Genomic DNA, 27,806 nt, shown 5'->3' with positions numbered 1-27,806 from the left:
TTGCTTTCCTTTTGGGTATAAAAGTTTAACATAAATAAAAGCTCATCATTTTAAGCACCCCTGTCAGTCTCATCCTTAAAGCTGCAAGATATCTTTTCTGTTGAATAACAGCAGACTGAAGCCCCGTACACTCGCAACGATTATCGGCCGACCGATCGTCTGTCTTTTGTTCAGAGTGGTGTTTTGTTGGTTGGAATGTGCCTAGACTTCACACAAATTTTCTCGCCCAACAAAAATCTGCTTCAGAAGTGATGTCATGTGTTGGTTTGCTTTCTTTGTGTTCTTTCTTCTCTGAGCATGCCCAGACTTGCTCATAAGATTTTTCCCTGTCGAAATCTGTACTGACTGCACGAAAATCGGCCGTGTTTTGACGGCGGACAAAAATTTTATAGCCTGCACACCAGATTTTTTTCGGCCGAAAAGTCTGAGTCGGTTGTCGGAAGCATCATACTAACAAGCCGAAAATCGTCAGATCGGTCGTTGGACGAAAATTCCCTGCCAATTTTCGACGCGTGTGTACGGGGCTTTACTGGTTGGATCGCCAGATAAAAAAAGAAAATGTCTAAAAAGGGAACTAATACAGCTATTACATCTAAGAAGTGATAAGCTTAAGATGTTGGATTTTGGATTTGTTACTGTTTTAACAATAAACTTAACATTGCTTGCAGTGGTCCTTTTATTTGTTTAAACCCATATTTTATTATGGGATTTTCCAATGCGGTCACAGCCCAATCTAAAGCAAAGCACACCTCAGAAGTTGTCCTGTTAAATGTACCCCTTCCCAAATCCACTTAATTACCATTGAGATGCAGTTCTTCTTATTAATGGTTGTAATGTCTCTTGTGTGTTGTTAATGAGCATTGTTTTGTCTGTTTCTGTGAACCTGGTAAATTATTACAGCTTATGCTAAACCCAAGTCCCAGTCTTTTGAAAAAAATAAATTGCAAAGTCACTTCACCATCTGCAGACGAGAGTGGTTTGGCATTGTCAGCGTTCTCTCAGCTCATTTAAATAAAAATACCGTATAATTCCAGAGTCCGTTCTCCACTCCTGGAAAGCTTGAACTAATTTAACTGATTCATTGACAGCTGTTAAAATGGCTGAAAATAAACCTACTTTTTATAATATCGATGCAATTTTTTTAAAAATAATAATTCTTTGGAAACGAATAGGCTATACAGTAGAAGAGTGTATCTGAAACACTTGAGTATAGAGCCGGTTTACCTGCTGGTAAATTGCTTTGTTTGGGGAACTTGAGGGCAGGGTTTGAGTGATCAGAATTTTAAAAATGAATGCACAGCTCTAATCATTTTTTTTTATTTAAAAAAGTGGGAAATAATTTAAACCTTTTTTTTTTTTTCCTCTCCACTGTCTGGGTCTCCATTGTGAGTGTTTTCTCCTGTCATACCGACCTCAAAAAACCATAAAAAATATTGATGTTTTACCTCCTCCCCACCCTGTTATCAAAAAGTGCTTCTATTGCTGCTCTTGTTGAAGACCCTCCACTTACACCCTGTTCTGGTGAACAGAGGATGCAAAAATAAATCTCTGTATTTAAATGTTGGCAGAAAAAATACTTATAGAATTTATACACTTTATTTACTTTATCCAAAACTTAAAAGAAAAAGTTTGGGCTGATGTTGGGTTCTAAGGATGTAACAACTTGCCACGCTTTCATGTCGTTTTCTGTATGCTTTCAGACATGTGGCAACACTGGTACCCGTCATTTTTTGCTGCCTATTACACACTGAAGAACATTTCAGTTCAATTTATTTTTGTGGTACTGGGGCTGCTATTGAAATGATTAGTGTTGAATAATAGTGTTAAATGAACAATGTTGAAACAAACAAACAAAAAAAATCAATAAAAATATATTTGAGTTAGAGCCCATTCAGACTAGCGTGACACGACTTTGGGGGGGCGACCTGTGAGGTCGCGTGCACCACGACTTCGGCGCGACTTGCAGAGACTTCACATAATGGAAGTCTATGCAGGTCGCTCCGAGGTCGCCCCAAAGAAGTACAGGACCTTTTTTCTAAGTCGGAGCGACTTGTGTCACTCCTATTAGAACGGGTCCTGTGTTAATCAATGGACCGCGACCAAGCGTGACTTGTCAGGCTGACAAGTCGCGCTAATGTGAATGGGCCCTTATACAGTTCGGTAAATTGCTAACTTCAGTGAAAATCCTAGCGATCTTTAAAGGGGCAGGGCCCTTTTTTCTGGCCGGAAGGTACCCTGTGCCACGATAGGGTGCATTGATTTTCATTACAGGTAACCCCAGTATTCGCATCAGCTACTTTTGTTAAATTATAATCTAATATATAGCTAAAGAATTAGATTGGCTGGTGCTTCCTTGAGCCTAAAGTAAAGCCTGGTACATGCGAGAAAAAAAAAAAAAAACTGGCAGCTCAGGTTGGAGCCACTGTACTAACTATCCGACATTAGTACAGCGATCTCCCCCACTGAGCTATTGTGTTCTGACAGGGATACGCCCCCGCCAGAACTTGCCGGTCAGCGCTCTCAGCCGCTGATCAGGAGATGGTCAGCTGCTGGTTTTCCAGCATGTGCGTCCGGCGACTTCTGTGGAATCAGCTGCCTTACACATGGGCCAAATGTCAGCTGGTTTTTATTGAACCGGCTGATGTCGCCTGGCATTTGGCCCAGGTACCGGGCTTAAGGAATTGCTGTTGAACACTGATAATCCATTATAGTATATTACAATTTGACCCTTGTCAAAGTCCCTCAAATCCTTACACTTTCCCAATGTTTCTACTTTCAACACAACAACTTCAGGGACAATGTGTTCATTTACTGCCTAATACAGTATCTCACAAAAGTGAGTACACCCCTCACATTTTTGTAAATATTTTATTATAGCTTTTCATGTGACGGCTCTGAAGAAATGACACTTTGCTACAACGTAAAGTAGTGAGTGTACAGCTTGTATAACAGCGTAAATTTGCTGTCCCTCAAAATAACTCAACACACAGCCATTAATGTCTAAACCGCTGGCAACAAAAGGGAGTACACCCCGACGTGAAAAATTAACCAATTTCCCTCCCCGATGTCATTTGAGTCTTTAGTTACTAGTTACAAGATCTCAGGTGTGAATGGGGAGCAGGTGTGTTAAATTTAGTGTTCTCGCTCTCTCTCTCATACTGGTCACTGGAAGTTCAACATGGCACCTCATGGCCAAGAACTCTGAAGCTGAAAAAAATAAATTGTTGCTCTACATAAAGATGGCCTAGGCTATAAGAAGATTGCCAAGACCCCGAAACTGAGCTGCAGCAAGGTGGCCAAGACCATACAGCGGTTTACCAGGATAGGTTTCACTCACAACAGGCCTCTCCATGGTCGACTAAAGAAGTTGAGTGCACTTGCTCAGCGTCATATCCAGAGGTTGTCTTTGGGAAATAGACATATGTGTGCTGCCAGCATTACTGCAGAGGTTGAAGGGGTGGGGCAGGGGGGGGGGGCTCAGCCTTTCAGTGATCAGACCATACGCCGCACACTGCATCAAATTGGTCTGCATGGTTGTCGTCGCAGAACGAAGCCTCTTCTAAAGATGATGCACAAGAAAGCCCGCAAAAAGTTTACTGAAGACAAGCAGACTAAGGACATGGATTACTGGAACCATGTCCTGTGGTCTGATGAGACCAAGATAAACTTGTTTAGTTCAGATGGTGTCAAGTATGTGTGGCAGCAACCGGGTGAGGAGTACAAAGACAAGTGTGTCTTGCCTACAGTCAAGCATGGTGGTGGGAGTGTCATGGTCTGGGGCTGCATGAGTGCTGCCGGCACTGCAGAGCTACAGTTCATTGAGGGAACCATGAATGCCAACATGTACTGTGACTTACTGAAGCAGAGCATGATCCCGTCCCTTCGGAGACTGGGCCGCAGGGCAGTATTCCAACATAACGACCCCAAACGCACCTCCAAGACGACCACTGCCTTGCTAAAGAAGCTGAGGCTAAAGTTGATGGACTGGCTAAGCATGTCTCCAGACCTAAAACCTATTGAGCATCTGTGGGACATCCTCAAATGGAAGGTGGAGGAGCGCAAGGTCTCTAACATCCACCAGCTCTGTGATGTCGTCATGGAGGAGTGGAAGAGGACTCCAGTGGCCACACAAAATATTGACACTTTGGACATTTTCACTTAGGGGTGTACTCACTTTTGTTGCCAGCGATGTAGACATTAATGGCTGTGTGTTAAGTTACTTTGAGTGGACAGCAAATTTACACTGTTATACAAGCTGTACATTCACTACTTTACATTGTAGCAAAGTGTAATTTCTTCAGTGTTGTCACATGAAAAGATAGAATAAAATATTTACAAAAATGTGAGGGGTGTACTCACTTTTGTGAGATGCTGTATATTCCACCCACTTTTCAGATACCTTTGTAAATAGATATTCAATATATTTCACTTTACCTGTCAGTGATCGTAATGTTATGGCTGATCTTTGTACATCTTATTTTCTATGACTGTTCATGTCTGAAGGATTTTCAGGGATCAGTACGGTATAATCATAATGATTTTTCTTTTCGATCACGGGTTTGAAGTGAACACATTTGCCTGTTCTTATACTGCCTCTAACAGGAGAAGAAATGTGATGCATCTCCTTTAGCATTTTTCTTAACAAATGTCCCCGTTTTCTCCTATTCAGTGAAGAAGAACTACCATTTCACGATGAAGCAATAGAAAAGGTATACTTTTTACGATTGTATTTATTCCTATTTATTATCTATATGTATCTTTTTTTTTTTTTTTTTTTTGGGGATCAGCCAAAAGCCTGTTTCATTATGTAACTTCACGAAGTTCCTGATTACATGGTCTTTAATTTTGAAACCTGGTTCTAAACAAATCATCAAACTATAAAGCTAGGGTCACACCTATGCATTTTTGTAGTGCGTTTTCAGTTTTGCAGGAATGCACTACAGTCCATTTAAAATGATTTCCTTATGAATCACATTCACATCTGTGCGTTTTCAACCTGTGCGTTTTCTAGAAAGGGTCAGGGACTTTTTTGCCTGCAGCAGGTTGCATTTCATAGACTTTAATGGAAATGCAGTAGAAAGGCATCAAAAACACAGTGCTTGCATTCTTGATGCATTTTTGCTGATTTTCTCCTGCATTACAATAGACACCTCTAAAAAAATGCATTAAAAACCGGTGAAAAACGCCTTAAAAAAAAAAACAAAAAACACAAAATGCACCTTTTTTTCCTTTTTTGCCAAAGCTCCTAAACTCAACTCCATAAAACGCATTAACTGCAACCCGCAGGTGTGAGCTTAGGGTTTAATCCACACGGTGAAAAAAAAAAATGCATAAAGAAGTGTTTAATTACAGATCTGGACACAGTTGCTTTGTTTTCAAAGGATCCATTGAAACAGGTGTGTAACCATGCACTGCATTCAGATCCATAACACAGAATCCAAAAATCTGTGTCAAAGAACATGTGCTTTATGCACTCACGCTTATAAACATATGTATATGCCCACATGGAAGAAAAATATATTTAAAATATATTTTTAAAAAACATTTTTTATTTTTCCCAAATATATTGGAAATATATTTGAAATGCTATAATATTGGCCATATTCAATATATTTCTAAATTTTTTTTCCCTAAATATATTGGAAATATATTTTCTCCCATATGGGTGTATTTGGGAAAAATAAATGCTCCTTCGTGTATGCATATGCGTCTTTATGCGTTTAAACACATTTTTATTGATCATTAGGCAGGAAATTTTCTCCTAGAAAATTGTGTAATAACATCAGTAAAATGTTTACACTCAAGTGAATGAATCGGAATATAGGCACAATAGTTTTAACAAGCACAATATCTTTCCATTACTTTTTTCTCTGAAGGCCCTTTCACACTGATATATTTTTCCTTGCAAGAAAAACGTTTCCCTTTTAAATCCTATGGGATGCAGTACTCTTTGAAAAGTCCTGCATGCTGCATCTTTGGTGAAACCCGCACCAAAAACACAGCTTCCCATTAAAATGGAAATTTCTGTAAAAGAACGCACCGCAATTTTCCGTTTTTGGTGCTTTTTTTTAGTAAGGTCCATTTTTCACAGATGCAGGCGATTTTGCTACAGAGCAGTGTGAAAGTTACCCCAAGGCTTTATTTACTTGGCTGTAAAAATGTTATTGATGTCAAATTTGGGCTTTCTAATAGAAAAGTTCCCGTGTAATGATCGATAAAATACTTGTGTATAGATGTGTTTAAAAGCATAACGACGCATATGCGTACATAATGATAATTTATTTTTCCCCTTTGTTTAGACCTTGTTTTACATGCTTACAAACGCGATACATGCGTTTTATATTCGTACGCATGCAATGTGATTCGTTCTATGCAGATTTTTGGATTCTCTGTTACCGATTTGAATTCAGTGCATGTTTGTGCAACTGTGTGAAAACAATGCAGCTGTGTGTTCAGATCCATAATTAAAAACACTTGTATGTGCATTTTATTTTTTTTTTAAGGTCGTGTGAACTGGCTGGATAAGTACCGGTCTCAACTTTTTTTCTGATAACAAGCATCATTCATACAAACATCTTTTTAATTATTTTTTTAAAGCTTAAAACTTCCTCTAGTCATAAAAATTTAGCATGTCTTATCTGAGAGACAAGGATATTTCTACAGTATAGCTAACAGAATACGTTGTATCAACACTGGAGCTAATTTCTAAATACTGCAGGGAGTATATTAACTTGAAGGGAGACTATACTGATATTTTGTCATTTGTGCTGAAAATGCGTGTTCTGAATTTTCAAACAGCAAACAGCAGCTCCATCAATAATCATGTCAGTTTATTGGAGATGAAAAATAATGTATCATCATATTATGAGTCCCTGAATATAGCAGCTCCTGGAATGCCCGGGAAGAAGTGTACAAAAAGGTATATGCAGGCACCTCTTTTCATGAACTTATCCTAGCTTTGTTTGCCTTACCTTGCTATAGATTATTTTTCTAGCATTGTATTTTGTCTAATCATTTATTGTATTTTCAGCATAAACTTTTAGAAATTGAAAGGACCTCCAAATGGCTAAAAATGCTGAAGAGCTGGGATAAGTACAAGAACTCTGAAAAGGTAATGCACTTTTGGGGGGTCGTAGAATTAAACCGAAATCAAATAGTAATGATTCATTTGTTCAGGTCTATCAAAAATGCTTTCAGTTTGGTGTTTTAACTTAGGATTTAAGCACTTGTCATCTTCCATTTGTGAATAATTTATCAGGAGTTCTGTGGTTTATCGAACTGTTGTCACCATTATGAGGGTCTTTTTACATGTTGAGGTTTTTCTTTCTGTTTTCATTGCAAAGCGCTTCATGTACACTACAGCACCTAAACTTTAGTTTAGGAGCTTTTGGATTTTTTTCCTTTTTTGCCAAAGCTCCTAAACTCAACTCCATAGAAGTGCCCATGTTTAGGAGCTGCTGCGTTTAGGTGGAGTTAAACCGTCCCCTGCTGAACGTGATTGTGTCACATTCAAGGGGGGAAGGTTTAACCTCACCTAAACGCGGCAGCTCCTAAACTATGGTAAAAGTCTATTATGTACATGGGCACCTAGGCTTTTATGGAGTTGGGTTTAGGAGCTTTGGCAAAAAAAAAAAAATGAACGTTTTGAGTGCTGGCCACCAGGAAACACAAACCGCAGCAAAATTGTGGTGGGTTTTGCATTTTCCTATGGCCTGCGGTCAAAGTAGGCTGTGTGTACATGAAGTCTTAAAGCAGAGTTCCACCCAGTGAACGTTTGTTTTAATAAAAATACCCCCGGGACAGTCAGGGCTAGTGCATTCCACAATGGCTAGCCTCTGATCTGTCCCGGGTTGCACTTACCTGCAAGAAGAAATACTTACCTTGAAAATGTATTCTCCAGCGCTGCCATCTCAGGTGTGGGCAGCTTGAAGCCAGTGTGATCCTCTTCTGTGTCCTCTTCCATCTTCTTCGGTCCCACGATGCACTGCACCGGCCCCGCCATCACTTCCAGTGCCGCAGCGTCATCCCTGCACAGCTTCTGCAAAACCGAAGCTGTTTTGCATGGTAGGACACGCCTACACCGGAACTGACGTCGGGGCCGGTGCAGGCGCATTGATTCCTGGGAGCGATGACGTTCAGCTCCCAGGAATCATTGCAAAGTGGAAGTGACGGCGCGGTCCGCGGCCGAGGAAGGAGGAAGTGGATGGTAAGGGAAGTATATTTTCTTCTAAACAAGGTAAGTAAAAAAAAAAAAAAAATTGCGATTATCCATTTGTTTTTCAGGTGACCCGGAGCGAGAAGATGGAGGTAAGTATAATTTTAGGGTGGAACTCCACTTTAATGTGAAACATAGGACTGCAGCTTCTCCTTCTACAGTAGGAGATGCATGACTGCATGTTTGGCAGTTTGGGATTCAGGAGGTGGAATTCTGGTGGGAAGAACTGCTTTTTGCTTGAGACCTACACACCTCCAGTTTACTGCCTGGATGTGGTACTAGAGTGAAATATTTACTTTAGGACCATTATTTAAAATTGTTGCCAGTGATAAAAAGAAAGAGAAATCCAGTTTGATTACTTTGCTGTTTTACCTTTGACATTAAAGTTATACTACTGTAAACACATACTGTTTAATTTACATTATCCCTTCTTTTTTTGTGTGGATGATGGTACTGTAATTATTTTAATAAAAAGTACCTTTTTCCCAATTGATATACAGCTGTCACATGACCTAGCTCTTTCCCAGCCTGTCTGTAGCGAAACATAAGCAGGAGAAGCTTCTAGTACTCTGCTGCTGGTCACATGAAAACAAAAAAAAAAAGCCTTTGGGATACAGAGTAAAAATAAATAAGATCAATAAACTGTTTAAAATCATCCTACAAATATATATTTAAAATCAGGAGAGGGAGGGAGGGAGTGGGCTGTCATTTACCACTGTGTATACTCCCACATGTGTGACTCTATAGTCATATGGGCTGACCAGCATAGAAACTCACTGAAAACTGAGCATGTGCAGAGCTGCCACCTCTGCTCTGCAGAATCTTCAACTGCAATGGGGAATATGAACAGAAGGTGGAGATAGAGAGCAGCGGGATCAACCAGTTTTTTTTTTTTTGCAGAATACAGAAAACGAATCTCATAGTGACTGAGTATGAACAGCATGTAATACACTATTTATCAATAGATTTTTATGATATGGGTTTAGTGACACTTTAACCACTTCAGCCCCGCCCACCGTACATTTACTGCAGCACTCTGCTGCTGCTGGGCAAAGCGACGTAGCCCTACGTCGCTCGCTCTGGCGCCTGTGGCCGCCGGTCACTCACGATCTCCCGCAGCAGAGGGAGAAAGACAGACAGCTGATGTAAACACAGCCCTCTGTCATTCTCCCTTAGATTATCACAGAGGCTATGCGATCCTGCTATATAGGATCGCATGTCTCCGAGATGATCTCACAAGACACGCCTCCCTGACAGTTAGAATCACGCCCCTAGGGACGCACTTAACTCCTTGATCACCAGTAAAGTTAACCCCTTCCCTGCCAGTGTCATTTTTACAGTAACTGAATATTTATAGCACTGATTACTGTAGTAATGTCACTGGTACCCCCAAAAGTGTCAAAAATGTCAGTTCGGGGTCTGATCTGTCCGCCGCAATGTCGCAGTCTCGCAAAAAAAATTGCAGATCGCCGCCATTACTAGTTAAAAAAAAAAAAACAAAAAAACAAAAAAAACAAAAATGACCTACATCTTTCACGTAGTTAGTAAACGCAATAACTTTTGCGCAAACCAATTAAAATACGCTTATTGCAAATTTTTTTTTACCAAAAATATGTAGCAGAAAATAAATTGCCCTAAAATGTTACATTTTGATTTTACATTTTTTTTTTTTGAGAATTTCGTATAAAAAATTTGAAAAATATATTATTTTTTCAAAATAGCTTTTTTGTTTATAGCACAAAAAATAAAAATCGCACAGGTGATCAAATACCACCAAAAGAAAGCTCTGTTTGTGGGGAAAAATGATGTCAATTTCATTTGGGTACAGCGTCGCACGACCGCGCAATTGTGCAGCCATTGAGCAGCCAAATCCTCCTGGGCTAAAGTGGTTAAGGAGTGTATTTGACCACTTGACCATTAAAAAAAAAAAAAAAAAAAAAAAAAAAAAAGGAGTCAACAGAGATCAACAGATTTAGTTTTCTATGAAACATAACATTAAGTGCCGGTTCACACTGCAGCGGCACGACTTCGGGGGGTGACCTGGGAAGTCGCGTGCACCGCAACTTCGACACAACTTGCACGAACTTCATAAAATGAATGTATATGCAAGTCGCCCCGAAGTAGTACAGGACCCTTTTTCTAAGTCGGAGCGACTTGTGTCGCTCCTATTAGAACGGCTCCTGTACCAGTCAATGGACCGCGACAGTGCGTGACTTGTCAGGCTGACCAAGTCGCCTGACAAGTCGGACTAGTGTGAATGGACACTAAAACTTCAAAGAGAACAAATACTTTTTTCAAAAGGAAATGTATATGCAGAGGTTTCCCAGTAGACCAAGATAATGTTTGTTAGAGAGGTCAACAAGGTGGTGAATCTCAGCAGTTTCCATATCTTTAGAACCACATCTCACTATAAACATTTGCTTTTAGACAAAATGGGTAGGAAAGTGGAAGTTGAGCTCATTGTCAAAATGTTTGAACCCCAATAAAATCTTTTTTCTCCTTTCTTTATTGTGTCAGATAACCTTTGATTCCATATTTTTTTCTGGAAGGTGTTGCCTCCTGGAATTCCTAGGTTGTGCTTTATTCTAAGCACATTGCTAATGCTGCCTTGACATTTAGGTTCTGTTAGATTTCTGAAAATCGCTTGTCTTGAAGTAATGCAGTAGATAACCTCTTTCACCCGCTTCTCTCTCACTGCTGGAAATGCCTGCAAGTATATTCCTTGTATAGAAGTTCTGAAGTGAATAACAAAGACTGACGTGCCCTGAGGATTTTGATGATTGTACAACTGTATCTCATGTGCAGCATGAACCTGTGCTTGATAAACTATTATCTGTATATCAAGAGTTTGGCAGCAAGGTGTAGGAGGTTATAAAATATTTCAAATGCAAAAATATTGCAGTCAGAAAAAAATATTATTTAATTAACATTTGAAGGCTTCTTTTGATGGGGATTTATTGTTGTAAATCATGTTCTGCTCAAAGGAAGAGGCTCACTACATCTTTTGACACGTCTTTTTCAGCGGCTGTATTGCCTTCTGTTGTGTGTTTTTTTTTTTTTAAATAGGAGATGTATTGCAGAATAAGAGCCGGTTCACACTGAGGCGACACGACTTGGGGGGGGGCGACCTGTGAAGTCGCGTGCACCACGACTTCGGCGCGACTTGCAGGGACTTGATATAATGGAAGTCTATGCAAGTCTCTCCGAGGTCGCCCCAAAGTAGTACAGGACTCTTTTTCTAAGTCGGAGCTATTAGAACGGGTCCTGTACTACTCAATGGACCGCGACTGACTGCGACTTGTCAGGCTGAATGGGCTCTAAGTGAATAAAAAAATGTATGCTTGGATTAGTCAGTTGTATATAGAAAGTAAATAGGAATTTTGGTAGTGTCAAGTAATGTAAACTGTGCTTAGGTAAATTAAAGAGTATTAAAAGGAAAAAGCTGCAAACATACTATGAGATATTAACATAGTCAGAAATAATGCAAAAAAAATCATGCTGTGTTATATCCAATACATGAAAGTATATATAATTTGACAGATTAGTAATTCAAATAAAACAAATTCACCCCACATAGAATTACATGGTACTCCTATATTGAGTAAAAACACACACAAATTCCAAATGTTGAATTGAAACCCTAAATCTCCAAAAAAAGAGGGGAAGAGAAATGACCACATCCACCAATGTGAGAAACTAGGTATCATGAAAAAAACTGGAAGAGCATCCACCAGGTAACACCAGATAGCCGTGGCCTTCTGACTAAAGAGGGATCAAAATTTGCATCACTACAATATTGCCATAGGAGTCTCCTCTTGTGAAGCCCTCAAAAGATTAGATGTACTCCAATTGTCCCCAACAATCCGTCACAGGAATCTCCAGGACAGGAGGTGTGGCAACTCCATTTGTTACAAATCCTATTTTTCAATTGGTTTAAAAATATGATGATAATGGTGCCTTGAAAAAGTATTCATACCCCCTTGACATTTTCCACATTTTGTCATGTTACAACCAAAAACGTAAATATATTTTTTGGGGATTTATGTGCAAGACTAACACAAAGTGGCACATAATTGTAAAGTAAAAGGAAAACGATAAATGGTTTTCAAGATTTGTTACAAATATGTGAAAAGTGTGATGTGCATTTGTATTCAGCCCCCCTGAATAAATTGTTTTGTAGAACCACCTTTCGCTGCAATTAAACCTGCAATTCTTTTAAGGTATTGTTCTACCAGCTTTGTACATCTAGAGAGTGACATTTTTGCCCATTCTTCTTTGAAAAATAGCCCAAGCTCTGTCAGATTGGATTGAGAGCGTCTGTGAACAGCAATTTTCACGTCTTGCCACAGATTTCCAATTGGATTTAGGTCTGGAATGTGACTGGGCCATTCTAGCTCATGAATATGCTTGAATCCAAACCGTTTTATTGAAGCTCTGGCTTTGTTTAAGGTCGTTGTCCTGCTGGAAGGTGAACCTCCACCCCAGTCTCAAGTCTTTTGCTGACTCTAACAGTCCTTTAAGATTGCCATGTTTTTGGTTCCATCCATCTTCCCATCAACTCTGACCAGCATTCTGTAGAAAAGCATGTTCACAATATGATGCTGCCACCACCATGTTTCATGGTGGAAATGGTATGTTCAGGGTGATGTGCAGTGTTAGTTTTCCAGCACACATAGCGTTTTGCTTTTAGGCCAAAAAGTTTGATTTTGGTCTCATCTGCCTAGAGCGCCTTCTTCCACATGTTACCGGTGTCCCCCACATGGCTTCTTGCAAACTGCACACGGGACTTCTTATTGCTTTTTTTCCAGCAATGGCTTTCTTCTTGCCACCCTTCCATAAAGGCCAGATTTGTGGAATGCACGACTTATAGTTGTCCTTTGGACAGATTTTCCCACCTGAGCTGTACATCTCTGCAGTTCCTCCATAGTTACCATGGGGCTCTTGGCTGCTTCTCTGATTAATGCTCTACTTGCCCGGCCTGTCAGTTTAGGTGGACGGCCATGTCTTGGTAGGTTTGCAGTTGTGCCATTTATTTCCATTTTCGGATGATGAATTGAACAGTGCTCCTTGAAATGTTCAAAGCTAGGGATATTTATTCATAACTTAACCCTGCTTTAAACCTCTTCACATCTTAATCCCTGACCTGTCTGGTGTGTTTGTTGGCCTTCATGATGCTGTTTGCTCACTAAGGTTCTCCAACAAATCTGAGGGCTTCACGGAACAGCTGTATTTATGCTGAGATTAAATTATACACGGATAGACTCTATTTACTAATTAGGTGACTTCTAAAGGCAGTTAGTTCCACTAGATTTTAAATTAGGGGTATCAGAGTAAGTGCCGGTGTAACGTGAGAATTACCTACCCCGTGAGAAAAACCTACCCTCGTCACTTCCGGCCAGGAACAGCTGAGCAGCGCAGCAGTGCGCATGCTCACAGCCCCGGATACCTAAAGGGACAACTGAGGAGCAGACTAGTGCGCATGCGCACTAGTATGAAAATAGCACGGTGTACCGTGAAAAAAACCTACCCATGCGGCGGATAAATAAAACAGCTGTGCTGGAATACGAGTCATCTCCGCTCCTGTCCCTGTCACTTCCCTGCTCTCGGCAAGTAAATAGAAAAGCGGCTCTCGGGTCCGTGATTTATGTTTTCATACACCCGCCGCCGCTTTAATATTTACTTGCCGAGATCAGGGAAGTGACAGGGACAGGAGCGGAGATGACTCCTATTGCAGCACAGTTGTTTGTAATGTAACTGCTGCATTACATACAGTGCCGTGAACTGGAAGTGACGAGGGGTAGGTTTTTCTCACGGGTAGGTAATTCTCACGGAACACCGGTTCACACGAACGCAGCACGACTTCGGGGGCGACCTGTGAAGTGGCGTGCACCGCGACTTCGGCGCTACTTGCACGGACTTAATATAATGAATATCTATGCAAGTCGCTCCAGGTCGCCCCGAAGTAGTACAGAAACCTTTTTCTAAGTCGGAGTGATTTGTGTCACTTCTATTAGAACGGTTGGACTGCGACTTGTCAGGCTGACAAGTCGTCTGACAAGTGCCGGTAGTGTGAATGGACACTTAAGGGGGCTAAATACAAATGCACATCACACTTTTGAGAGATTTGTAAAAAATTTAGAACACCAGTTATTTTCCTTTCACTTTGCAATTATGCAAAGGTTGTAACATGACAAATTATGCAAAATTTCAAGGGGTATGAATACTTTTTTTTTTTTTTAGGCACTAGAGGTTTCTACCAAGGTTGGTTAGCTGTGTGCAATAGGTTAGCTACTGATAAGCCATTGACTTAAGCGCCGTTGTTCAGCGTGGCCAAAATCAGCCACGTCAGATGACAGCTGTCTATTGTTGAAGTCCATCTTTACTTTTTTATAGAATATGGATTATTTGTCTATGCATGCAATCTAACTTGGCTGTGTTTTGCTGTTTTTCTAATTATGGTCTATATGTTGCTTTTGTTCAGCTACACAGAAGAATTTACAAAGGCATTCCCCTTCAGCTCAGAGGTCAAGTCTGGTCACTAATCTTGGATGTACCGAAACTGAAAGATGAGAGAAAAGACCTTTATTTGGTAAAGCAAAACTTCCTAATTTAGTCAGCTGTTTCTATTTTTTTTTGAACAGTGCATTCTAGGGCAATGAGTAAAATAACTACCTTTCTATTAAAGGAAATCTATAGTACACTTTCATTTTAGAACATCAGCATTGTAAAAAAGATTTGAACTATTTTTTGTTTTTTAGAGTTTATTACATAGATGTAATAGTATACGTTCCACCATTACAGAAGAATAAGCATTTATGCCTTGTCATTGCAATAACAGGAAAATGGGCCTTTAACCACTTGCTGACTGCCCTATAGCAGTTTTACTGCTACAGAGCGGCAGTAGTGCAGTAGATCTTAGCAGAGGCAGATCTGCAGGTGCCGGGCACTCGATGTCCTCCATCACCTGCCAATCGTCGGCAACACACTGAGAACTGAGATATGCCTATGTAAACAAGGCATATCTCAGTTCTGACGGGGGAAGGAATAGATTCTGTCGCTCTGCAAAGCAGGAACTAGAATCCATTACTACTCCTAGTAAAAGCAGCACACAGTTCACACACAAACACTGGCTAGGCACACACAGTTTAAGTGGTAGGAAAGATGTTTTTTGTATTTATACCTACAGGTAAGCCTATATTAGGGCTTAGCTGTAGGCACAGTAAATATCTCAGTGCTGGTAATGTCATCGGTGCATGCACACTGCGCTCTCAATGAACGACGTGCCATGGCCGCAACGTCGTGGCTCAGCCAATCAGATGGCCCCAGCTGACGAACCCGGAAAGGAGACCCGGTGACGATAAAAGCCCTGTCAGCGGTGAATTTTTTTTTTTCTTCTTTTTCTACGGTTTACTACTGCTTTATCCCTTTGATCACCCTAAATGTTAACCCCTTACCAGCCAGTGTCAGTACAGTACAGTACAGTGCATATTGTTAGCATTGACCACTGTATTAGTGCCACTGGTTCAAGGCAAAGTGTCAAAAGCGTCAGTTGGTGTCCGAATGTCTGCCGCAATATCGCAGTCCCACTATAAGTCGCTGATCACCGCCATTACTAGTGTGTGTGTGTGTGTGTGTGTGTGATATATATTTCAGTATCTTACAAAAGTGAGTACACCCCTCATATTTTTGTAATTTTATTTTTTTATTTTCTTTTTTCATGTGACAACACTGAAGAAATGACACTTTGCTATATTGTAAAGTAGTGAGTGTACAGCTTGTATAACAGTGTGAATTTGCTGTCCACTCAAAATAACTCAACGCACAGCCATTATTGTCTTAACTGCTGGCAACAAAAGTGAGTACACCCCTAAGTGAACATGTCCAAAGTGGGCCCAATTAGCCATTTTTCCTCATCGGTGTCATGTGACTTGTTAGTGTTACAAGGTCTGAGGTGTGTTAAATTTGGGGTTATCCCTTTCGCTCTCTCATGCTGGTCACTGGAAGATCAACATGGCACCTTATGGCAAAGAACTCTGAGGATCTGAAAAAAAAAAAAAGAATTGTTGCTCTACATAAAGATGGCCTAGGCTATAAGAAGATTTCCAAGACCCTAAAACTGAGCTGTAGCACGGTAGCCAAGACCTTACAGCTGTTTAACAGGACAGGTTCCACTCAGAACAGGCCTCGCCATGGTCGACCAAAGAAGTTGAGTGCACATGCTCAGCGTCATGTCCAGAGGTTGTCTTTGGGAAATAGACGTAAGAATGCTGCCAGCATTGCTGCAGAGATTGAAGGGGTGGGGGTCAGCCTGTCAGTGCTCAGACCATACGCCGTACAATGCATCAAATTGGTCTGCATGGCTGTCTTTCCAGAAGGAAGCCTTCCACCGCCCATCGGGAGACCCAGGCAACCAGACTGCACGCCGCCTGAGACCCGATCAAAGCCGCATTCGTCTCTGATCGGGTCTCAATGCAAAAACCCGGAAGTGATGTCATGAAATGACTTCCGGGTACTGGCGCCAGATTAAAATAATGACAGAATTCAAAACAGCCAAACTTGGCATTTTGAATGCTTTTAAGTGCAGAGGAGGGGTTTTTGGTCTTTTCGACGCCCAGATCCCTCCACAAGAGTACCTGTCAAAGAAAAAAAAGAAAAACATTTTTTTTTTTTTTTAAATGTACGAAAATATCAGCCCATATCAGCCGATACTGATATGCATTGACCAAAATATTGCTATCGGCAACAAAAAAACGATATTGGGTTCAACCACTTTAATTTGCTTTAAGTGATATGCAGACTTAACTGGTTGACTTTAACTGAAATGCCTTGTATATTGCTTACTGTATTTCCATACAGGTTCTTAAAGTGAAAGCAAGACGCCTGTCGCCTGACATTAGACAGATTGACCTGGATGTTAACCGAACATTTAGAGATAACATTATGTTCAGAGATCGATACGGAGTAAAGTAAGGAATGATTTCAGAAGTTAATTTTATATTAAAAGAAGTCCTTATTTCAAATCATTTCACCATTATCTTTGTATGTTCTCAGAGGTTTTAACAGAATGCAACACAGCAAAACAAAAATCTTTCATTATTTAGCAGTATTAGTACATGAGTGCATACTTTTCCTGCAGGAGATCAAGGCTATATGAAAAAAACAAAACAAAAGGACTAGCACATGGGTGTATTTGCCATGTACATGAGCCCCATGGGTTATTTTGTGTGCAAAACTAACATTTGACTGCACAGTCAGTCATCAGAGAGAAAGACTGAGAAAGCTGCAGAGTATCTTTGAGTTTCTCTGCATTATTTTCCTTTAAGGCCCCATTTAAAGCTGAGCGATTTTCTGCTTGAAGCTTGTAGCCCTAAAACGCTGAACAGTCCAAATCCTATTCATTTTAATGGCCCCTGTTTACATATGAGCACTGAAGCAAAATGCCTGTCACTCAAAGTACACAAGCTTCTTTTTTGGGAGATTACAAGCATTTTTGGCCCCATAGACCTTAATAGAAACGCCTGACTTAAGCATTTTGAGCGTTTTGTCGCTAGTTATCTGCTCAAACAGCAGCTCTCCACCCCTAATTTCCTCTCCCTTTCCTCCACCTAGTGCTTTCTATTGGCTAATCAAAAAGCCTGAAGCTGTAAAAAGCTTGTAATACGCTTCTAAAACCCTTAAACAGTTGTGAATGCAGCCTTCATGTTGCAGCTTGATTTACTTTAAAGTACCCATAAGTGCTGTGCTTTATTTCTTTTCTTTGGTTTAGGCACTGGCACAAAAATGCCTTATGGTAGTTGCATCCCTGAGGAAGATTAAATAATTTATTAGCCAAATGAGCTGACCTTGCAAAGCTTCAATAGAGCTAGCTAGACATTATCAGATCTGCCTTTATTGCTTAGCCAGCAGGTACTTTTTTACTTTTATGGCTAAATTTGCAGAATGAGACTATGCACTTCAACTATATTCTTGGAGCTTAGACAAATCAATAAGTAGTAATTGGATTACTATAGGCAAATATGTCTGTTATATTCTATAATCTATCTGTAGACCTCAAACTAAAACCTTGTTTTATATATTGCAATAATTATTTTAGGTGTAAATTTGATATAAAAGACTCATCATGACTTGTGAAATTCCTCATTCCTGGCAATATTTTTGTTGAAATTTAGCATTTAGTGCATCACTGCTTCTTAGTATTTTGTGCCAAATGTAATTTTTGATAAAAATTCTGGTCCATGTGTATGTCTGCTATTGTAGGAAAAGTTTCATTTAGGTGGAAAACTTCTGTCAGCTTCATACTCTTCCAGTCAAATGGGGGGAAAAAATTAATCTCTTCCTCCTGTTGCAATTTTAGGAAGACTAATACAGCAATACGTTAATCATCTGCCCTTAAAAATCTGCCAATAGAGAAAAGTTCTTGTGCTTTTGTTCCTGTTGTCCTCCATAAGATATTCGCTTTTAGGCATTCATTATATAATGCTTAGCATTACCCATGCAGGGCAAAACAGGTTCACTTTTATGCCAGTATTTCAGCTACTTACAGTTGTTGTGCTCATAGGTTTACATACCCTGGCAGAATTTGATTTCTTGCCCATTTTTTAGAGAATTTGAATGATAACACAAAAACTTTTCTTTCGCTCATGGTTAGGGTTTGGCTGAAGCCATTTATTATCAATCAACTTTGTTTACTCTTTTTAAATCAAAATGACAACAGAAACTACAAAATGACCCTGATCAAAAGTTTACATACCCCAGTTCTTAATACCGTGTATTTCCCCCTTTAACATCAATGACAGCTTGAAGTCTTTTGTGGTATTTGTGGATGAGGCTCTTTATCCTCACAGATGGTAAAGCTGCCCATTCTTCCTGGCAAAAAGCCTCCAGTTCCTGTAAACTCTTGGGCTGTCCTGCATGAACTGCATGTTGGAGATCTCCCCAGAGTGGCTCTATGATATTGAGGTCAGGAGACTGAGATGGTCACTCCAGAACCTTCACTTTATTCTGCTGTAGCTGTAGCCAATGACAGGTCGACTTAACCTTGTGTTTAGGATCAGTGTCATGTTGGAATGTCCATGTACGTCCCATGCGCAGCTTCTGGGCTGATGAATGCAAATTTTCCTTGTGTTTTTTGATAACATACTGCATTCATCTTGCCATTAATTCTGACCAAATTTCCTGTGCTTTTTGTAGCTCATACATCCCCAAAACATCAGCAATCCATCACCGTGTTTCACAGTAGGAATGGTGTGCCTTTCATCATAGGCCTTGATGTAGCGTTTATGGTTGTGGACAAAAAGCTAAATTTTTGTCTCATCAGTCCAAATTACTTTGTGCCAGATGGTTTGAGGCTTGTCTCTGTGCTATTTGGCGTATTGTAAGCGGGATACTTTGTGGCATGTGCGTAGTAATGGCTTTCTTCTGGCGTCTCGACCATGCAGCCCATCTTTTTTCAATTGCGTCCTTATTGTGCATCTTAAAACAGCTTCACCACATGTTTTCAGAGAGTCCTGTATTTCACCTGAAGTTATTTGTAGGTTTTTCTTTGCATCCCGAACAATTTTCCTGGCAGTTGTGGCTGAAGTTTTAGTTGCTCTACCTGACCGTGGTTTGGTTTCAACTAGGGATGCACCGAAATGAAAATTCTGGGCCGAAACCAAAACCGAAAATGCAGGATGCCCTTGGCCGAAAACCGAAAATGACTTTTTTCCCCCAAATGGTATTTGTATTATGCAGCATGAGGGGTTAATGTATTGCCACTGCTGGTCACTGATGCATTAGTGACCGACCAGTGGCAGTTAATTAACCCCTTTGTGCTGCATTAGTGCAACCAGTATCAGTGATAATTAACACTGGTTGCACTGACACAGGTTGCACTAATGCAGCACAAAGGGGTTAATTAACTGCCACTGGTCGGTCACTAAGGCATCAGTGACCAGCAGTGGCAATACATTAACCCCCTCATGCTGCATAATACTAATACCATTGGTAACCTCGCCTCAGCTTCCCTCCCCCCTGGCTCAGCTCCCCCCCCCCCCGCCTAAATCTTCAGTGTAATAGCAACTAAGTGCTCACAGGTAAGGTAACAGCATAGCATTGCATAGCTTTGTATGTTGATCTGTGTATATCTGCTCATGTCTAGGGGACCTCCAAATGCTTTATCTGGCTTTTGGGTCTTTAAAATAAATGTATTCCCTCTGCTATGATCCTGGGTTTCCTCCTCAATTTCCTCCTTTATATGTATAGGTATAAAGGACCTGTCCATAGTATAATATTTTTTCTCTATCGCTCATTGACAGACGTAGTCCTCGGTGATACAGCACCTTCGGGTTATGTTGCCTCCACAGGAGCAGGACTAGACAGGAAATTAAAATGCTCTGGCCACACCCTAGGGGCAGTCCCAGAGGGTATATCCTCTCTCTCTCTGCCTCAGCAAATCAGTTATTTTCTGTCTAGTTAGGAGTAAGGACCTAGATACCTTGCTGGGATCTTCGGTCCTGGCAAGATTTTTTTCTTAAAAAGATTTTTTAGACAGCTTTTTTCTCCAGTGTTCCTGTGAGATCTTCAAGCAAGAAAGCTGAACTGGGCGACGGGCTGGATGTTGAGATCCGGTGGTCACCCTAGTTCAGCCTACGAGCGCGTGCAGGCCATAGCTCCGCGCTGGGTCGGCCGCGACAAAGTCCTATTAAGGGACTGACCCCGCGAGTTAAACGTCTCGCTGAAACGCCAAAGACCATGAGTCACGGCGTCCGTATTGGTCGACAGCCCTCCCGCCCCGGTGGAGAGGGGTACTGTCAGGAGTTGGTGCCCGCCTGGTTCCGGTATGGTGAGTAGTATGTTCCCCCTTTTCCCCCTGACGGGTCTTGTGGTGAACGCGGGCCCCTCTCTGTATGGTAAGATAGAGTCCCCCTCTATCCTATAACATGGCACAGATCCCCCTACTTTGAGTGTGATTTTATGTGCAAAAAGCCAGGAGGCTTGGTTTGGGAGCTAACAATCTAATTGTATACATGTTTAAAAGATTGTAATCAGTGGCAGTCTGGGAATCTTACTGTGATAAGAATAAGGTACCTACCAGTCAGAAGCCACGGACATGTAGACTGCCTTCCTAGTCAAATCTCCAGCTATAGCAGGCCTTCCGAACGGCCATGAGGTCCGCCAGGGCCGGTACCGCCAACCACGCCAAAAATCCCCATGCAGAGATAGTGTTGTGTGCCCTGCAGCACACCGCTATTCGGTACAGGCCGCCGCCATTTTTTTTGCTGGATTGCACGAGCCGCCATTTTGGCGTAGCCTCGTGTCTCCAGCATGGGGGCGGCCATGTTTGAGGTGATCCAAACACCTCGTGGAGCTAGGGGAGGCGCCGGAAGGCGTGCAGAGGGGCGGAGCCGCCTCCTTTCTTCCTGGGCAGCCAGCCAAAAGACTTCCTGTTTGTCAAGACAGCGCTGTAGCCTGTTGCAGTTAAACTCTGAGCATCAAGTGGTGAGCCTGGGGGTCTATCTCTCTCTCTCTCTCTCGATCGATAGGGATCCCTAGCAGGTAACACTAAGGGGCTTTTGTGGCGCTGGGGGTCTGTGAAAAAAAAAAAAAAAAAAAAAGTTTTTTATTTTTGAATTATATTATCCGGGAAGTTACTGGAATAATCATGGACCCTGCCACACAAATTCCCCCACCTGTTTCCCTCGAGGGGGCCATGGGACCCGCCGGTGCACAGAGTGTAGAGGCATTTACAGCAATTTTGGAGTCTATGGTGGCTCGGGTGGAGGCGGCCTGTCAGGGACGAGGGTCAAGGAAGCGACCCCCGCCTACCCCTATATTATCTGACACCTCTGACTCAGATTCAGAGATGGTCACTGCAGTTGCAGGTCCCTCTGCAAGGGCTGTTACCTCAGGTAAAGCTCCCTCAGACAGTGAGGAGGACGTTTCTTCTCCCGCTATAATTCAGGAAGAAGCATTGGTGGACGCACTAGTTGTGGCAGTGCAGGAAACCTTAAAACTTGAGGTTTTACCGGCAGAAGCAACTGATACAGAGATTCCTTTTGGTACTAACAAGCCCATCAAAACGGTGAAGGTTTTTCCTGTACCCAAGTGTTTTGGTAATAAGATTAAAGGAGAATGGGAGCATTCTAAACGTACCTTTACTATTTCCAAGCGTATTGCTAGACGCTATCCGTTTGAGGAATCCATCATTAAGAAATGGACGGTACCACCAGTGGTGGATCCACCTATTTCCAGGCTGAATAAAGCCACGGTTATCCCAGTGGAGGACACTTCGTCCTTTAAGGATCCGGTGGATCGAAAGATGGAAGCAGAGTCCCGCACCATCTTCTCTCTGATAGGGTCAGCATTTAGACCAGTAATTGTTATTGGTCTAGTTTCCCAGACACTTACAGAATGGGCGAGATTGGTACGCCAAGACCTTAGGGGAAAAGATATTCCCCAGGAAACATCTGATTTGATGGAACAGATTATACAAGGGCTACAGTTTATCTGTGACGCAGCCTTGGACACTACTCCCCTATTAGGGCATGCATCTATGTCAGCGGTAATCCTCAGACGTGTGCTGTGGTTAAAATGCTGGTCAGCTGACCTAGGTTCCAAAAAGACCTTGACGAATCTCCCCTTTCAGGGGAATCGTCTATTTGGGGCCACCCTAGATGAAATCATTAAGGATGCCACTGGGGGCAAGAGCACTTTTTTGCCACAGGCTTCTAAAGCTAAGGGACCTCGCAACAAGCGAGGACCTTTCTTTACCGCCCATAAAGGGTTCGCACGCCCGGCTGGAACAAGCGGGAAAGGCAAGACTCCTCCAGGAGGGTTCAAGAAAGGCTGGTCGGACAAACAGAGGACCAACTCAGCCAAACCCGAAGCAAAGGAGTACACAGCCTGAAGGTGCGCCCCCACCCGGGTTGAGGGTGGGGGGACGTTTTCACCGATATTCAGGACATTAGATCGAGCATCAACTACTACTACCGGTGCGATTCTTCCCTTCCAACATTTAAGTACTACAGGGAGCGGTAGTCACCATTCCCTGAATAGATCTTTTCCTTTACCTTTTCCTAAGATTAGTCTCAATTCCCCACAGGAATCGGATCTGGTTGACCAGACAGGCCAAGAAGCCTCTAGCCGGGTGACTTCGGTCCCTGAGGTTCAACCAGAAAAGATCACCCTTCCTGATAGCAATCAGGTATCTGATAAATGTGTGGGAACAGAAAACGACCAGACTTTCTCGGATGGTCGGGGCCAGATAGCTCTAGGGACGCCTGGTTCAGATCCAGTCAGCACCAGTGGTCCTAGAAATTCTAGGCTGGCCTCGTCAAGCCGGCCTGGCCGACTTGGACAGGCTAGTCGCAGACGTTCCGTGGGAACTTCGTCTCAGGGAGTGTCTGTGGTCTCAAGGACCAATTTACCATCGTGCTTTACAGTCGCTGGTTTTAATGGCCTGGCCATTGAGACCCAAGTACTGAAGGACAGAGGTTTGTCAGCTTCAGTCATTCCTACCCTTATTAAAGCAAGGAAAGCGACTTCCAGCAAGGTCTATTATCACACTTGGAAGACTTATAGTGCGTGGTGCGAATCTTTAGGATTTCCTCCACGTACCTATTCGGTGACTCGAATATTGGCTTTTTTGCAACAAGGGGTTGAGCAGAAGCTAGCCTTGAGCACCATCAAGGGTCAAGTTTCAGCATTAGCAATCTTCTTTCAGAAACCTTTAGCTACCAAGTCCTTGGTGCGGAATTTCATCCAGGGGGTGCGGCACCTGGCTCCACCAGTCCGCGCGCCCTTACCGCCCTGGGATCTTAATTTAGTTTTGTCGGTTCTACAGAAACCTCCCTTTGAAAACATCAGGGAGATTCCCTTGCTTACTTTATCCCAGAAGGTGGCCTTCTTGGTGGCTATCACTTCTGCTCGCAGGGTGTCAGAACTGGCTGCATTATCATGCCAGTCCCCATACCTAGTGATTCATAGGGATAAGGTAGTACTTCATCCTAAGCCATCCTTTCTTCCTAAGGTGGTTTCAGATTTTCATCTGAATGAAGATATTGTACTACCTTCCTTGTGTCCTCAGCCCAAGCATCATCGGGAACATGCGTTGCATTCCTTGGATGTGGTTCGGGCAATCAGAGTATACCTGAAAGCTACGGAATCATTCCGTAAGACGGATTCACTTTTTGTGATCACGGATGGACCCAGAAAGGGTTTGCCTGCATCTGCCGCGACCATTGCCAAATGGATTAGACAGACGGTGGTACAGGCTTATTCTATTAAGGGTCAGAGTCCTCCGTTCCCTGTTAGGGCGCACTCCACTCGAGCGCTCAGTACTTCCTGGGCCTTTCGCCATCAGGCGTCAGTGGTCCAGGTATGTAAGGCGGCCACCTGGTCGTCGGTACATACCTTTACAAAATTCTATAAAATTGATGTGACGGCATCGGCGGATGCCTCATTTGGCCGCAAGGTTTTGCAGGCCGCAATTTGAGGAGACCGGTGGTCTACCTCGAGAGTTTTTTTCTGTTTGAAAAATTTATTTTTTGTTGAGTCTCATCATTAAGGATGAGCATTGTAAACTTCTAGTTGGCACCGGTTGGGCCTTCTAGATTGGGATTTGATTTCCATTTTCCCACCCCTCATTTGTGATACTGCTCTGGGACGTCCCGAAGGTGCTGTATCACCGAGGACTACGTCTGTCAATGAGCGATAGAGAAAAATGGATTTTTGTAAAATCTTACCGTAAAATCCTTTTCTCTTAGCTCATTGACAGACGTAGTCCCCGCCCCTCTGTTTTGGAGTTGGGTTGGGTTAAAATCTCTAAAGACTGCTTTTTGACATAACTGATTTGCTGAGGCAGAGAGAGAGAGGATATACCCTCTGGGACTGCCCCTAGGGTGTGGCCAGAGCATTTTAATTTCCTGTCTAGTCCTGCTCCTGTGGAGGCAACATAACCCGAAGGTGCTGTATCACCGAGGACTACGTCTGTCAATGAGCTAAGAGAAAAGGATTTTACGGTAAGATTTTACAAAAATCCATTTTTTGGTAAAATTATTCAATAAAAACAGCATGTACTTACTTAAAATGTCCCTCCCCATCCCAATGATGCAATCTCTGAGTCCTTACTCGCAGCTCCTCCGGTGTCCGTCCTTTCCTTTCAAAAGACCCGCCTCTGGCCGCCGGCAGCCCGCCTCCCGGTGAAGTCACTGCTACTAAGATCTATGCATGAATGAAAGAACAGACCCGGCGGGCGGGTGAGCAGCCGCTAATAGCTATAATTAAGCCCTTCACTTTCATGTCAGCAGAGATACCCGCCTGACATGGAAGTGAAGAGCTTACTTAGTTTTAGCTATTAGCGGCCGCTCACCCGCCCGCCGGGTCTGTTATTTCATTCATGCATAGATCTTAGTAGCAGTGACATCACCGGGAGGCGGGCTGCCGGCGGCCAGAGGCGGGTCTTTTAAAAGGAAAGGACGGCCGGAGGCGGGTCTTTTGAAACCTGCGCTGCGCCCGCGGCGGCCATCTTTACTATCGGCATTTTTAACCCTATTTCGGCCGAAATGGAATAAGCCCATTTTCGGCCGAAATTTCGGTGCACCACTAGTTTCAACAGAACCCCTAATTTTCCACTTCTTGATTAGAGTTTGAACACTGCTGTTTGGCATTCTCAATTCCTTGGATATCTTTTTATATCCCTTTCCTGTTTTATGCAGTTCAACTACCTTTTCCCGCAGTTCCTTTGACAGTTATTTGCTTTTCCCATGACTCAGAATCCAGAAACGTCAGTGCAGCACTGAATGAAAGATGCAAGGGTCTGTCAGGAGTCCAGAAACTCATTGATCTTTTATACACACACACACACTAATTATAAGCAAACCGATTACAGGTGAGGATGGTTACCTTTAACAGCATTCAAACCCCTTAGTGTCAACTTGTGCGCATGTTATCATGCCAAAATCGCCAGAGTATGTAAACTTTTGATCAGGGTCATTTGGGTAGTTTCTGTTGTCATTTTGATTTAAAAAGAGTAAACGCAGTTGATTTGATAAATGGCTTCAGCCAAACACTAACCATGAGTGAAAGAAAAGTTTGTGTGTTACCATTCATATTCTCGGAAAAATGGCCAAGAAATCATAAATTCCGCCATGGTATGTAAACTTATGAGAACAACTTTATGTTGAGCTCCCCTTTCCTTTTGTCACTTGCTGCTCTGTTCATCTGAAAAACAGGCAAACCTAATTGGACCTTTCGTGTGAAAGGGGCCTAATAGATGATTGGGTTAAAGCTTTTGAGAAATGCTAAAAAAAAACAGTTTAAACAAGATGTTCGGTTTACTTTTAAACTGGGCATCCATTTTGATGTACAATGTATTTAAAAAATCATTTATTTTCTATGAGGGCTAAAAAAAGTCATTTGTTTGTATCTGTGTTCATATTTCAATAATGTTTGTCTCTCTTCCCTATACTTTCAAAGGGACAATAATAGCTGGTGATGGAACCATATAAATGTGTGTTTCTGTATGATATTTGTCATACTCAAGTACCTTTCAGCAGAAGTATTGGCATTGAATGTCTTCTAGGCTAAGCGCTATTGAACAGGACCCTCAGTACTTCTATTGATTTTAAATGCTTTTTCTTCTTTCTGCCTCTTGTTAGCTTGTTGATTAGAGCTGTGAAAGTGGCTCTTCAAAAATAAACTGTGATTATGACAGATTTAGAAGACATGTTTAAAGCAAATAGTCGAAAGTATTTATTTGAAGGAACTAAAACTTCTTATATCTCTTACAGACAGCAGGCATTATTCCATGTGTTAGCTGCATATTCATTATACAACACGGTAAGTTGTATTGTGGGTACCCAGGAAATTATAAAGTATTTTCCTTTAGAACAGAGAAGTTGAGTTTTAAAAAGTAGTGCCTTTTTTGCCAGTATTAACTCTCCTTTATTTCATTTTCTTGCTTGAAAAATATAAATGGTTATTGTATGACCTAAACCTACTGCTTTCTACTTTTTAATAGCTCAGTATTGCCTAAAAATGAAGAAGTCCGATTAACAACCAGTCAGATTGAGGCTGTTCTTTATGGGGAGCAGACCTGAAGATGAAAGAAAAAAATGGCTTGGCTCCTGTATGCAATATACACTATATTACCAAATGTATTGGGACAACACCTGCCTTTACAGACACATGAACTTTAATGGCATCCCAGTTTTAGTCCATAGGGTTCAACATTGAGTGTCCCCCCCCCCCCCCCCCCCCTCCGTGCAGCTAAAACAGCTTCAATTTTTCTGGGAAGGCTGTCCACAAGGTTTAGGAGTGTGCCTATGGGAATGTTTGACCATTCTTCCAGAAGCGCATTTGTGAGGTCAGGCAGTAATGTTGGAGAGAAGACCTGGCTTGCGGTCCCTGCTCTCATTCATCCCAAAGGTGCTCTATCAGGTTGAGGTCAGGACTCTGTGCAGGCCAGTCAAGTTCCTCCACTCCAAACTCACTCATCCATGTCTTTATGGACCTTGCTTTGTGCACTGGTCCAGATCATTTGGTGGAGGGGGGATTATGGTGTGGGGTTGTTTTTAAGGGGTTGGGCTTGGCCTCTTAGTTCCAGTGAAGG

General features: G+C 42.1%; 1 protein-coding gene across 2 annotated transcripts in view; it reads left to right on the top strand.

The window, feature by feature from the left end:
* Positions 1-27,806, top strand: part of USP6NL (USP6 N-terminal like) — a 255,657-nt gene that overhangs the window by 137,201 nt on the left and 90,650 nt on the right. For both annotated transcript variants that reach the window (XM_082254346.1, XM_082254347.1), the window contains 5 exons: positions 4,670-4,709; positions 7,031-7,111; positions 14,697-14,804; positions 17,072-17,181; positions 26,986-27,034. In XM_082254346.1, coding sequence (XP_082110472.1) covers positions 4,670-4,709; positions 7,031-7,111; positions 14,697-14,804; positions 17,072-17,181; positions 26,986-27,034 — 388 coding nt within the window. The remainder of the gene's footprint in view (positions 1-4,669; positions 4,710-7,030; positions 7,112-14,696; positions 14,805-17,071; positions 17,182-26,985; positions 27,035-27,806) is intronic.

This window comes from Pelophylax lessonae, assembly GCF_965119305.1.
Source record: "Pelophylax lessonae genome assembly, chromosome: 4".
Classification (NCBI taxonomy): Eukaryota; Metazoa; Chordata; class Amphibia; order Anura; family Ranidae; genus Pelophylax; species Pelophylax lessonae.
The sequence above is the reverse complement of the archived record's forward strand: the minus strand, read 5'-3'. Positions and strand labels throughout refer to the sequence as shown.